Raw genomic sequence first — 14,481 nt, 5'->3', positions numbered from 1 at the left:
CGGAAGTGGTGGCTGCGGCCAAGGACAGTGTCTCCCTGACCGATCTCGGCATCAACACGATGAGGATGCGGAAGACCATCACCGGAGGTGTCATCTTAGAGGTCCCTGAGGACCAGGGAAGGGAGAAGGCCGCAGCGCTCGCAGCACAGCTGACGCGGGCTCTGGACCCGAACGAGGTCCGCGTGGCGACCCCCTTCCGAGCCGCGGAGGCAAGGGTGTCCCTGATAGACATAGCGGCCACCAAGGCGGAAATCCAAAACACCCTGGCGAGGGAGAGCGGCTGCAAGCCGGAGGACATCCGGCTGGGAGAAATCCGCCCCGCCCGGAACGGACTTGGCACCGTATGGATACGAGGCCCTGCCAGTGCAGTGAGGAAACTGGCCCAGGCTGGAAAGGTCGCCATAGGCTGGTCGACGGCGAAGGTCGAAGCCATCGAACGGTGACCGTTACAGTGCTACAGGTGCCTTGGGATAGGACACACGGGGAAGACCTGCACCGCCAAGGAGGACAAGGGGCACCTGTGCTTCAGATGTGGCGAACCAGAGCACCAGGCGACAGCATGCACTACTGCGAGCTCGAAATGCCTGCTCTGCGAGGCGCTTGGAGCACCGTCGGTGCACAGGATGGGGGGACCGGCCTGCGCCCCCTCGAAGAAAGGAACGAAAGTAGCCGCCCGCGGATCCACGGCTGCAAGAGGCAGCGAGAAAGGCTCCCCGTCGCAAAGCGACCCTAAGCGCGCGAACAAGGAGGTAGGCACGGAGGAAGCCACAAACAGGGAAAGAACACCAAAGAACTGAGAATGCGCATCCTCCAGACTAACCTGGGAAGGTCAAGGCGAGCACAAGACCTGCTCCACCAAACCATCCGGGAGAGCACGGTCGCCCTAGCGGTGGTGGCGGAACCATACAGAGTTCTTGATGCCCCGGCGTGGGTCGGAGACACGGACGGAATGGTTGCCGTCACCTGGACATCAACGCCCGGGGCGTTCGCCCACGGAGCCCTGCTGGAACGCGGCAACGTGTACGCCGCGGTCGAGTGGGCAGGGATGATGGTGGTGGGGGTGTACGTGTCACCTAACAGCGGACGGGCAGCGTTCGAAGAATTCCTAGACGGAGTTGGCGACTGCGTCAGGCGACGACTCCCCCGACAAGTGCTCGTCCTGGGAGACTTCAACGCACAATCCACGGAATGGGGGAACGCCAGGACCAACGCGAGCGGCCGCATGCTACCAAACTGGGCCGCGGGACTTGGACTTCTGTTAGTGAACAGGGGCTCGACCAGTACCTGCGTGACGTGCAGAGGGAGCTCCATTTTTGACATAACATGGGCCTCCCCCGAGGCATTCAGGCGGATCTCAGGCTGGAGAGTGGCCGAAGGGGTCGAGACGCTGTCGGACCACCTCTACATATTCATGGAGGTGGACGCACCTGGACCTGGAATGCCGACGACAAACGACGGGCGCGGCCCGCCGAGGGGGAGACACGCGCGCCCACCACCTAGATGGAAAATAAAGGAGAGGAATGAAGATCTACTCCGGGCGGCTGCTATAGCAACAGCTTGGAGCTGGGAGGCCTCAACAACGACGACCGAAGCAGACGTGGAAGAGGAGGCCGAGAACCTCCGCCAAGCCATGACAGCCATCTGCGACGCATCCATGCCACGAGCCACACCGGGCACGGTGCGAAGCAGAGCAGTTTACTGGTGGAACCCCGACATCGCGGAACTGAGGACGAGATGTGTCCGGGCTCGAAGACAGTACCTAAGGGCCCGCCGCTGGCTACGACGCGACGAAGAAGAAGTCTCCTTGCGCTACCGGACGTACCGCGCGCTACGGCGCTCGCTACAAAGGGAAATTAAAAAAGCGAAGGACCGTGCCTGGTCCGAACTGGTCGAAACAGTCGAGTCGGACCCATGGGGGAGGCCATACAGGACGGTGACACAGAAACTACGCGCGAAGGACCCCCTGACAACGGCGGAAATGGAACCTGCGCTGCTGACGCGGATCACCGGAACGCTCTTTCCCCCACAAGAAAACAGAGCGGCGGAACGGCCACGGGAAACGACACGACCGCTGGAATGGAGGGACGACTGGGAAGGCACGGAGGAGGAGATATGGGATGCAACCAGAAGAATGACCGCCCGCAACGTGGCACCGGGCCCGGACGGAATCCCTGGACGGATCTGGGGGGAAGTGATGGGAGTCATGGCCCCCAGACTCCGGCACCTCTTCACAGGATGCCTGAGGGAGGGAGTCTACCCCCGTGCGTGGCGGGCGGCGAGGCTGGTCCTGCTCCATAAAGAGGGCCGACCGACGACCTCGCCGTCAGCGTACCGGCCGATATGCCTACTGGACGAGGTCGGCAAACTACTCGAGAGGGTAGTCGCCGTCCGGTTGGAACGACACATAGCGGGCCAAGTGCCAGGTTTGCACGAAAGCCAGTACGGCTTCCGGAAGGGGCGCTCGAGGATTGACGCGGTCAGACGCGTACGAGCGATTGCGGAGGACATGGTCTCCCGGAAAGGCGTGGCGCTGGCGGTTTCCGTGGACATCGTCAATGCGTTCAACACCATGCCATGGGACAGGATAGTGACGGCCCTGGAGCACTTCGAGGTTCCCAGCTACCTCGTCCGATTGATCCGAGCCTACCTCGACGACAGGTGGGTGTGTTACACCAGTAAGGAAGGAGAGGAAAAGCGATCCGTTGAGCGTGGCGTCCCACAGGGCTCGGTGCATGGCCCCATACTATGGAGCGTTGCGTACGACGAGGTACTACGATGCCCGCTACCCCCAGGCGCGGCCATAGTATGCTATGCGGACGACACCCTAATCCTGGTCGAGGGTCGTGGCTGGCACGAGACGCTGCGCATTGGCGGAATCGCAACGGCCTGTGCGACCCGTGCCGTGGACGAACTGGGCCTGAGAGTCTCCCCTGCGAAGTCGGAGGCCACCTGGTTCTTTGACAGGAAGAGGCGAGGGACACCACCGCCCGGCCTATGCATAAACATGGCAGGTAAAACCGTCCGGGTGGGATCACAGATGAAGTATCTGGGACTCACCATCGACAGCCAGTGGACGTTCGAGCCACACTTCGACTCACTGATCCCGAAGGTGTCAGCGGCTGCGAATGCCCTGTGCGTCCTACTACCGAACATCGGCGGGGCCGGAGACGCGGTGCGCCGACTTTACGAGGGCGTCGTTCGGTCACGAGTGATGTACGGGGCCCCAGTATGGGCGGACGACCTGATGGCAAGCCGTCGCAGCATTCTGCTCCTGAGAAGACTGCACAGAATGACCGCCATCAGAATCATTAGGGGATACCGGACGGTGTCGCACGCGTCGGCGTCCACCCTAGCCGCGTCCCCCCGGTGGGAGCTGCGGGCGCTGGCGCTCAAAAAGAGATACACCCGCCGGAGAGAATGGCACCCGGGAGAAGACCCCACCGAGCAGGCGGCTTCAAACGACACAGGAACCGCCGAAGAGGACACATGGAACCTGTGGCGATCCCAACTGATCAACGGGAGAAGCGAACACCCAGGCGCGGATGCGGTCCTACCAAACTGGAAGGCATGGAGGAGCCGCCACGGCCTCCCACTCACATTCAGGATGACACAAGTACTCACCGGACACGGCGTGTTCGGCGAGTTCCTGAAGAGAAAACGGCGAGATACGACAGACATCTGCCTCCACTGCGGAGAGGGCAGGGACACAGCGCAGCACACCCTGGAGATCTGTCCGGCGTGGGAGCCGCTCCGCTACACCCTGCGGCACGCCCTAGGAGAAACGTTGACCCCCTCAGCGATTGTGGAAGCGATGTTGAGAGGGTCACAGGAATACGAGACCGTCCGCCTCTTCTGCGAGCGAGTTATGCTCGCGAAGGAGCGAGCGGAAAGGGAGAGAAAGAAAAACTCTCAACCCTGCAGGATAAGACGATGGAGAAGGATGGCAGTCAGACGACCCAGAGCCGCCCCGCCTCCACCGCAACGGACTACGACCAGAAGAAGTGACAGCACTAGGGGCAACGACATCCCCCTAACGCCTACTCAATAGCCGGCTCGAACTAGAGAACGCGTGAAGGGGGTGCAACTGAAGTTAATTCATAAGAGAATCCTGGAGCATCCCTGTCAATCGCGTCGGGTGGTCATCGTGGAGTTTTAGTCGGTAAGAGTCCGACACTACTCTGCTGTTACGCAATTACTGCAACAGCGGAGTGTCCATGAGGATTTCTCCACGTAAAAAAAAAAAAAAAATTTGTATGTGAGTTACTCTGTCTTATCAATATGCCTTGTTCAAAGTTGGCCATGCTGAATACTGTCACAGGCCTCTATCTTCCTTCATAAGAGCTGTACGGGATCGAATAATGAGACTACCAATATGTGTACTCGTTAGTGTATTTAAAACAGATCTTGTCGCGAAACGATATCTATACAGACGTTTAGTCACAGTTTATACTGAATCGTTTGCGATCACGTTCGTTTAGTCATAATCGTCAGAAGAAGGTCAAAAGATACAAATTCGTCTTGTTTTACGGTTACATGTAGCGGCGCCATTTTTTTGCCCGGAGTTTATAATTCCTTACAATACCTCTTGATATTCCGAAGCAAAACAACAACATGGTTTGAAGCAAATTCTAACTCTTATGCCGCTACAGAGCTTTTTAAGGCATGGATAAATGGAACGCATCTTTCTTGAGTCTAGATGATCCAGAATGGCGAACTACCGCAAGTAGAGCAACTAATCGAAACACTAGACATGCACATATACGTAATATGTTTAACATGGATGGGAAATTGTTTTGAAATTTAACAATCATTGCAACAATTACATCGGTTCGGAAGTCGTATTATTAAATACTTATTGTAATATCGTAAAGTAATTCGAATTAGAAATCAGTTGAAAATAGAAAAACCGTGTACGTCGTGTTTCTGTGGTTCGTTTACATTTAAGAGTGCCTACGTGACTAAAGGCACGTAGTTGGTAGTTCTTACATAGGAATGAGGGAAACAATAGACAACGTTAGAAGAAGGACGGTTTCGCTACGCACGGCGAGTCGAAAAGTGTGCGTGTTGCGAGAATCAGAGCTAATTGAGTCGTCGAAGAGTAGAGTCGTTAGAGGTATCGAGTCGTCGAAGAGTAGAGTTGTGAGAATTGATAGAGTTGTTAGAGAGAGAGAGAGTGTGTGTGTGTTAGATTCGTTGTGACGAGAGTGGTCAAATAACTGTAAAGTTATTTGATATAGATACGAGTATTGCATTTAGTTTCCGTTAAATAAATATCGTTTCCTGTCCAATTTATTTATGTCGGAGAAGCAGGGGGGATAGGGTTGTCGGTGTTTGAGGAGTCTTCATTGAAGGTAGCCATCGTTGCGGTGTAACGAAGATACGATTTATTGACACAGGTATGAATAACACAGGTTTGGCAATCTACCACGGCGGTGAGACGTCCGCGACACTAGTGACAGTGGTATCCGGTTCAATAACGAATCCGCGGCCAACGGGATGACAGATGGGCGTTCTCGCTGAATCTAAGTCTGACTCGTAAAAATAATTGCTGAGCGTAAAAATGTTACTCTTTGGTCGACGGGAGCGCGTAAAAGAATGCCCGTCCCGTCCCGATGATGCCACAGAGGAAAACTATAATGGGGTGTGTCTAAGGACACGAGATCATCGGATTCGTCGAGGAAAGCCTTCGTTTAGGAAGTAAGGGAAATTGACGTTGCTGCTAATTGGTCAATCTCCATATCGGTGGTTAGAAAAAGATGCTAGCCGCCCTCGAGGGAAAGTTGCTAGTGAGAGACGCCGTTCGTTAAAAAATATGTCTCCCCTATCTTCCCGTAGTTGGGACAAAGACTGTTTGTCTGTTTGAAGGACTTTAGTTAACTAAACCTTAAGATTTATTACGGGCCCTCGGGCTAGCCGAACATGTACTGCGGAGACGCATCGACATCTGGCAATCATCTTACTCGAAGAATAGGGTCTGCGTGTGGCGAGACACGGGACAGAAACCGTTGGAATGTTTACTGTCGCGTGTCGCCACGAATATTTCTTTTAAGGAGAGCTATAGAATTATTCCATATGTTTGTTGGGCAAAGCGTTCATCCCTTGACCGCGGCTACGTTGGGCGACAGACTGTCGCCTCGAGCCGTCACTAATCTCGAACAATTACAATCGGATTGAATAACTACAATAGTTTAGTTACAGTTATAGTAGACTTTAGATTGCAATGTTGCGGGGCTATCCGAAGGTTCCGGTGTCCTTTCATCTCCGACACGGCCATCCTGACTATCATACGTCCTCGTGTGTGGCTAAAATATCGTGTTTTCTTACATTAGCTTCGATGCAACTGACATTATTTACAATTTAACTAAGTGTCCAAGAAAGTCAAGGGTCCATTTCAACAACGAGGTTTTGTTCGGAGGTTTGACATGCAAGGAAATGAAAGAGGGCTCGAATTAGTAGCGCTATAATTTGTGTTTAAAGAGCTAGTTGCGTTCCGTGAGTTACCAGTCAGATCGTAATGACACGGCAGATCATTTCGATTTCGTACACCGAATAGTCTCAGTTTATTGGATCATGTTACTGCGTTGGGTGTATCACTGTGGGTATGTTACAGATGTATGAGGCATCACAGTGGATATATTGCGTATGTGCAAAACGTCACTGTGGATATATTACAGATGTATGAGACATCACAGTGGATATATTGCGTATGTGCAAAACGTCACTGTGGATATATTACAGATATATGAGACATCACAGTGGATATATTGTGTATGTGCAAAACGTCACTGTAGATATATTACAGATATATGAGACATCACAGTGGATATATTGCGTATGTGCAAAACGTCACTGTGGATATATTGCAGATATATGAGACATCACAGTGGATATATTGCGTATGTGCAAAACGTCACTGTGGATATATACTACAACTACAACGCAGTGTTTGTGATCCTCTGAGGTCGGTGTACTTGCATCGATACTATCACCGTCGTCGTCATCACCGCAGACGTCCAACTCAGCAGGGACGCAGCCTTCCGGCATCTTTCTCAGTCTGTCATGTCTGTCCTTATATGATCGTTTTCCGTCTAGAGTTTTTAAGGTATACCTATCTCCTTCCAAAATCTCTGCTATCTCGAACGGACCCCTGAATTTCGGATCTAACTTCGTCTGGTTCCTTTCCTCGTTTTTGCGTAACACGAAATCGCCAAGGTTGAACCTAGTTATTTTAGCTTTGTTTTCATTGAACTTATCTTTATCGTATTTGGCGCTTGCTTCTATATTCTTTATCGCCTGCTGTCTTACATGGGAGATATTTACTTCTCTTTCTTCGATATTGTCGGGTAGGGATAAGCCGTAGGGTCTCGCTGTTCTACCGATTAGTAGTTCCAACGGGCTTGACTTAGTCACGCGGTTGGTGGTACAATTTAAGGCCAGTTGTATTTCCCCGATCGCGTCTTGCCAGGACCGCCCAGTGGTTTCTATTGTTGTGAACATGTTTTTTAGCGTACTCATAACACGCTCTACCTGTCCGTTGGCCCTACTAGCTCCGGTCGCAATTAAATGGAGTTTAATGTATTTATCTTGACAAAAGTCTCGAAATTCTTTGCCCGTAAAACATCTTCCCTGATCCGCTATTACCCGGCAGGGACTGCCGAACAAAAATATATCGGACTTAAGCGCTTTAATGGTGTTAATGGAATCTATCTTACGGGTATGATGCAAGTATACGAACTTGGTGAAGGCGTCGACCAACACAATGACGTATTCTTTCGAATCGTTCTTACCGCTTTGTTTGCCCGTTATGTCCATATGAACCGTGTGCCAAGGTATGCTGGTCTTAGGTATGGGGTGTAATTCGGCTTGTACTCGACCCGAACTTGCCTTTGAAACTCGACAAGCATGACAGTTCTCTACGAATTTGCGAACATACATCGCCATTCCTTCGAACCAATAATACTCGTACAGTTTCTCAAGCGTTTTATCCCAACCTAAGTGCATAATGGACTGGTGCACATGGTTAATAACAGACCACCTAAACCCTCTCGGCACGATGGGCAGGCAGAGAGTTCTACCTTTTTTCTGTCTTCTACGATGAAGAGTGCCGGACCGTAACTCATACGTATTCGCGACGTCTTCCGCGAGCTCTTCGTTCTGTAATTTATTGACGATCTCAGAAATTTGTGGGTCGCGACGTTGTTCCGCTAGTAGCCAATCGTCGGAGATTTCGGTTGGTTAATTTCTTTCTCTGCAATTTTGCTGAACGTACCGCGATCTAAGTCTACGGGATTTCGCGAAAAGAAATCTACGTGGGTCATTCGTTTACCCTCCCGGTACATAATGTCAAAGGTAAAAGTTTGCAGGTAAGCCCACCACCTGTAAACCCTGTCGTTCAAGTGTACCTTATTGCGGGATGCTTTCAGGGAGTTGCAGTCGGTGACAACAAGAAATTCTCGTCCGTGTAAGTAATGACGGAAGTGCTTGACGGCGTTTACAACTGCTAGCGTTTCCAATTCGTAGGAATGATACCTAGATTCTGCAGGGCTAGTTCTTTTGCTGTAATATTCCACTACTCGATTTTTACCTTCAACCCTGTGCATTAAAATGGCCCCATAACCTTCCGAGCTAGCATCCGTATGTAGTTCTATTGGGTAATTGGGGTCAAATATCATTAGCACCGGCGCGTCAGTCAGGACGGAAATTACCTTTTGTCTTATCTGTTCGTGCCGGTCCGTCCAAGGTATATTCTTGTTACTCGAGGTGAGTGCGTACAGGGGTTTCATCACTTGTGAGAATTTGGGAATGAAGTTTCGGAAGTAAGAGGCCAAACCTATGAATTGTCTGAGTTGTGTGACGGTCGACGGTGCAGGTAAATAACTCAAGGCTTGTATTTTACCCGGGTTTGGACGGACTTTTCCGTTACGAATTACATATCCCAAATAGAGTACCGACGTCTTTAAAAAGGAACATTTTGCAAAGTTAAAGGAGAATCCGGCTTTCACGAGGGTATCTAATACGGTGTTCAACCTTTCTAGGGCTTGATCTACTGAGTCGGCAATAATTAGGACGTCGTCCAAGTGAATGGCCCTCTGAAAAACGGATGGTGCATTTTTCAATCCGAAAGGCATAGTTACGTACTCGTATTGCCGGTCGGGTGTAACGAACGCCGTATATTCCGTCGAATTGGGATGAATGGGGATTTGGTGGAACCCGCTGGCCATGTCTAGGCTAATGAAGTATCTCGCCTTCTGCAATCTCGCGATTTGATCCGCGATAAGGAGTAGGTGATACCGGTCCGCGACCGTATTTTTGTTCAATGCTCGAAAGTCTACACACAGTCTATCCGAGCCGTCCTTTTTCTTCACGAGTAGTATAGGGCTCGCGAACGGTGAGTTACTAGGCCTTACAATCTTCGCTTTGATTAACTCGTCTATTCTCTCACGCACTATCCTCCGCTCTTCTTCGCTAAGTCTGTAAGGACTTCTTTGCACGGTGACATTAGGATCGATTAACCGTATTTCTAACTGCCCCGTGCTTACGCGGGCACGTGGGAAGCCCGTAATGAATGAATCTTTGAACTTCTCGAGAACAGAAATTAACCGACTTTTATCGTTACCGATCACGTCAGTATCGGCCGCGTTAATATCGATCTCGTCTTCGGGGGTTTTACTACAGGTGTTGACCACCTTTGTTCTACAAATATCGACGCTATTTCGTGTAATGTATACGTCGAAACCCTGGCTTAAAATCTCGCGACCAACCATGATATCGTAATTCAGATAAGTATCGGCAAGAACATGGAAGGTTATCTCCAATGTAAGACCGTTTATGCATACCGTGGACAAGATCTGGGACGTACTCTTAACATGGGTGTTTCCTATTCCTCGCATTACTACTAGCTCAGTCGTCCTCTTACCGGAGAATTTCGAGGCAGCCGACTCTCTAATTAATGAGCACTCGGCTCCGGAATCGAAGTAAAATGGGAACGACTCACCCAGATGACTTAGGGTACCAGCTGGGGACTCCACCGCGCAGCAGTTGACTACACGTTCATTCTTGGTACTGGCCTTTTTGTCCCGTCGCAGCGGGCAGTCAGGTGCGATATGGCCCTCCGCCTGACACTTAAAGCAAACCACCTGTGGCGATGCGTCCGGTCGCCTTCCTCCCTGGCGTTGTGTACTCCTCTGCTGTTGCTCACGCTTCCTCGTCCTACAATCCGCGAGTTTATGTCCTGGTTTGCCACAGTGAAGGCATCTCGGGAGGCGGGCCGACGAGTGGCGTCGTTTTGCTTCAGGTTCCGCCGATGGATTATTTGGCGAAGGTACTGGCCTCTTCTTCGCGTGAGAGAAGATTCTCATTTCCCTCTGGAATTGCTCGAGGGTCCGAATATCGTCCCCGAATGCTATTCTTTCGAAACGCTGGTCGTACCAGATCAGTCGCAGAAGGATAACGGCGTTGATCAGCTCGACATTGGATAGATTTCCCCATTTCGCCGACAGAAGGGAGTGGAGGCGATTTCCAAAAGTCCCAGCGGTTTCGTCCTCCAGTGGTGATTCGTCGAGCACCCTGATTAGCACCGAGGTTGCCGTCTCCGTGCCTCCGTAGCGAGCAAGAAAAAGTTCCCTAAACTTTGTCCAAGTAAGACCGTTGACCGGGACATGCGTAAGCCACTCTGCCGCGGTACCCTCTAAAGCACGACTTATAGCAATATATAACTCGTAGTCTCGTAGGGACACTTTGTCCATAACCGCACTAACAGCCGCGCACCACGAAGCTGGGCTGGTGCCCGCGTTCCCGGGGTTGAAACGGGGTAGCGCTACACTCATCGTCTCCGTACTCGGCCTTTGCGTCAGTGTCCGAATTAGCTCTTCCATGGCGTTGATCCGCCCTTGCATCTCTTGAATCCGTGCGGATCCCACTTCTGATGTCGGAGAAGCAGGGGGGATAGGGTTGTCGGTGTTTGAGGAGTCTTCATTGAAGGTAGCCATCGTTGCGGTGTAACGAAGATACGATTTATTGACACAGGTATGAATAACACAGGTTTGACAATCTATCACGGCGGTGAGACGTCCGCGACACTAGTGACAGTGATCTCAGGTTCAATAACGAATCCGCGGTCAACGGGATGACAGATAGGCGTTCTCGCTGAATCTAAGTCTGACTCGTAAACGATGATTGCTGAGCGTAAAGACGTTACTCTTTAGTCGACGGGAGCGCGTCAAAGAATGCGCGTCCCGTCCCGATGATTCCACAGAGGAAAACTATACTGGGGTGTGTCTAAGGACACGAGATCATCGGATTCGTCGAGGAAAGCCTTCGTTTAGGAAGTAAGGGAAATTGACGTTGCTGCTAATTGGTCAATCTCCATATCGGTGGTTAGAAAAAGATGCTAGCCGCCCTCGAGGGAAAGTTGCTAGTGGGAGACGCCGTTCGTTAAAAAATATGTCTCCCCTATCTTCCCGTAGTTGCGACAAAGACTGTTTGTCTGTTTGAAGGACTTTAGTTAACTAAACCTTAAGATTTATTACGGGCCCTCGGGCTAGCCGAACATGTACTGCGGAGACGCATCGACATCTGGCAATCATCTTACTCGAAGAATAGGGTCTGCGTGTGGCGAGACACGGGACAGAAACCGTTGGAATGTTTACTGTCGCGTGTCGCCACGAATATTTCTTTTAAGGAGAGCTATAGAATTATTCCATATGTTTGTTGGGCAAAGCGTTCATCCCTTGACCGCGGCTACGTTGGGCGACAGACCGTCGCCTCGAGCCAAAGCTCACCGTCACTAATCTCGAACAATTACAATCGGATTGAATAACTACAATAGTTTAGTTACAGTTATAGTAGACTTTAGATTGCAATGTTGCGGGGCTATCCGAAGGTTCCGGTGTCCTTTCATCTCCGACATATATGTATATTCAATTTAATATTAATAAGTTGCAAGTAATCGGGAAAAAATTTCTATCCTTATTTTCCGATATTACATTATTTTCACAGATTTCAATTCACTTATCCATTGATTGATATTAGGACAAATGAGGAACTTCGCATCTTATTAGATTAACAAATAAAATGTATTGTTCCTCATAAATGGTATGCAGAATAGTATTGGAAATAAAAGAATGGTTTATATTACAGTTCAAGTGATTGATAGTAGGAAAGCAGTCATGGAAAGTGAGGCAACGTATTATAAAATTGAATCTCTAATTATAGCATGTAGATAGTACTTTGAGTGTGGACGGAGGACAAAATTATGCACATTCCTTTTTCAATTCCAAGGAAAAACATCATCGATGAGTCAGTTGTCAAAACACGATGGAAATTGCTCGTTGTTAATTGAGCAAGTTTGATATAATTACACAAGCTAAAGATATAACTTGAAATTTGTTTGAAGAAATTTATTTTTGCTTATACCTGATGTCAAGCGCGGTATTAAGTATCATGCTTTTATAACTATTGTTTTAAATATTTTTGTGTTGAAATATTGTCGTTTGGTTGTCTGTTTTGTACTGGAGGAGTACCCGAAAAAATTATACTCGTCGTGTACAGCTAAACAACTACAGACAGTTGATTCTATTCCTGGAACGCGTTGGATTCGTGTTTACATGGTACGTTGATTGGAATGACTTAGAGGTGGGATACGGGGAGTGTGAGTAATTATGTTTCAGCCAGGATTGGATAGAGAACGCGTTTAATCGACGTTTAAAGATCCGCTTAAAATACACATGCTCTGGTAGTTTCTAATTGGATCGTTATAGATGTCGTATCCTTTCTGCTAAATACGTTTTTGGGAGACATTAAGATGAAAAAGGTCATATTTTTATCTCGTAATGTAATGTAAACTTCGATGATTTGGCTGCATTGGTTGATTTTATGTATCAGGGTGAAGTAAATGTGGTTCGGGTACAATTGGCTAGTTTTTTAACAACTGCTGAACTGCTTGCCGTTCAGGGCCTTGCCGATGGTATAGGAAAAGATAATGATAGTTTAATAGAGGTATGTTTTTCAAAATTGTTAAATATGATTAGATACTTTCTGCTTGAATTAAAATAATACACTTGTATCACGTCAAACTGTGTTTCGGGATGATATTTTTATATCAACGTTATTGTTTTTGTATTCGTAATGACGCAATTTTATTTGATACTAGTGCTTCAAGAAAATAATTAAAAGTCAATAGATCTTGTTCATATATTTGATTTGAATGTAATTTAATATATTATTTTTACAAGATTTATGTTCCATATACATATACATTTATTTAGTTACTATTCTCTGCTTATTTCATACGAATATCATAGTCTACAGCCTACTTTATCTATTATGTGTGTAACTTAAAATCATTGGAATAATTATTTTTGCATCAACATTAATGTACATGCCAAATAATACGTGCAGTACACCTTCATACGCTATTGATTATTTCCTGTAAATCAAGAATTTTAATATAATGTACAAAATATATAAAATTTAGCACTAAAATTGTCGCACATATATTTAAAAATTAATTGGATTGAAGTATTTTTCAAAAATTCTTAGAATGTAAGGCCAACGTAAGATTTTACACGGAACTAGTTTCCATTTTCGCGCGTAAGACTACGTCATAAAGACAGGGGAGTGGTATAGAAAGCGGACTTCAGACGCGCAGCGTAGACTTCCCTTAGTCACCTTACGACTGTGCTGTGAGGAGGGTGTTTTGCTCGGTGGTTTCAAATCCTTTGTGTGCAGTTGTGTGAATCTCTTCTGTTTTGTTCTACAACAAACACGAGCCGGATACAGGTTGGTATACATTTTACTTACTCAATAATTAGGTGAAATAGTTGAGAAAGCATGACGAGGACAAAGAAGGGACTTTCAAAAACTAACGCCAACAAGCCAGAAACAGAACGGTTACTAACTTGGATTGACGAATTTCGCAGCAAAAGATCAAAGTGTCGCCGAAAGCGCAGATGCGATTTACGGATTGAAGCAGTGCTGACGTGCGCCCTTTCCAAAGCTAAAAATGATTTACGCATCCGGCGATTATCAGCAGCTTCAAAATGGCAGAAATTTAAAAAACAATGCTTGAAGAAGAAGATAAAGTATACAAATTATGAACTCTACAATGGTGAGGACACGGTAAATCCGGAATCGTCTCAACAGAATCCCCGGGAGGAGCCATCGTGTCCTGAAGTGGGCAGTTTAGACGATGTCGTGTCTAAGTTGGCAGAAATAAAAGGAACGTTACAACGCTGAAGTAGCGGTAATAATGCAAGCGATCAGGTTTGGAAGACCTAACTGTGTCAAGAGGATTTCTCGCAACGTTTTATCTACCAAATGCGTAGAGATTTCAACAACTATATGGAATCTCGAGCGATTAAGGAGCACCGTGTATTACGTCGGTGCTGCAAGAATTGAAATCGCATTACTATCTTGATGTATATATGGATATTTTTTGTTTGCAGTCTCACCGTACGAGATGGCATTGGGACAAGCGGAGGG

General features: G+C 48.3%; 1 protein-coding gene across 1 annotated transcript; it reads left to right on the top strand.

Moving 5' to 3' along the window:
• The first annotated feature begins 799 nt into the window (after positions 1-799).
• LOC117162946 (uncharacterized) lies at positions 800-4,670 on the top strand. Its single transcript, XM_076626896.1, has 2 exons — positions 800-1,280; positions 4,600-4,670. The coding sequence occupies exons 1-2, from the start codon at positions 800-802 to the stop codon at positions 4,668-4,670; spliced, it is 552 nt and encodes a 183-aa protein (XP_076483011.1).
• The last annotated feature ends 9,811 nt before the right edge of the window (positions 4,671-14,481 follow it).

The sequence above is a fragment of the Bombus vancouverensis genome, unplaced genomic scaffold (genome assembly GCF_051014615.1).
Source record: "Bombus vancouverensis nearcticus unplaced genomic scaffold, iyBomVanc1_principal scaffold0035, whole genome shotgun sequence".
Taxonomy (NCBI): Eukaryota; Metazoa; Arthropoda; class Insecta; order Hymenoptera; family Apidae; genus Bombus; species Bombus vancouverensis.
Note: the sequence above shows the minus strand (reverse complement) of the source record. Positions and strands in the feature narration are given on the sequence as shown.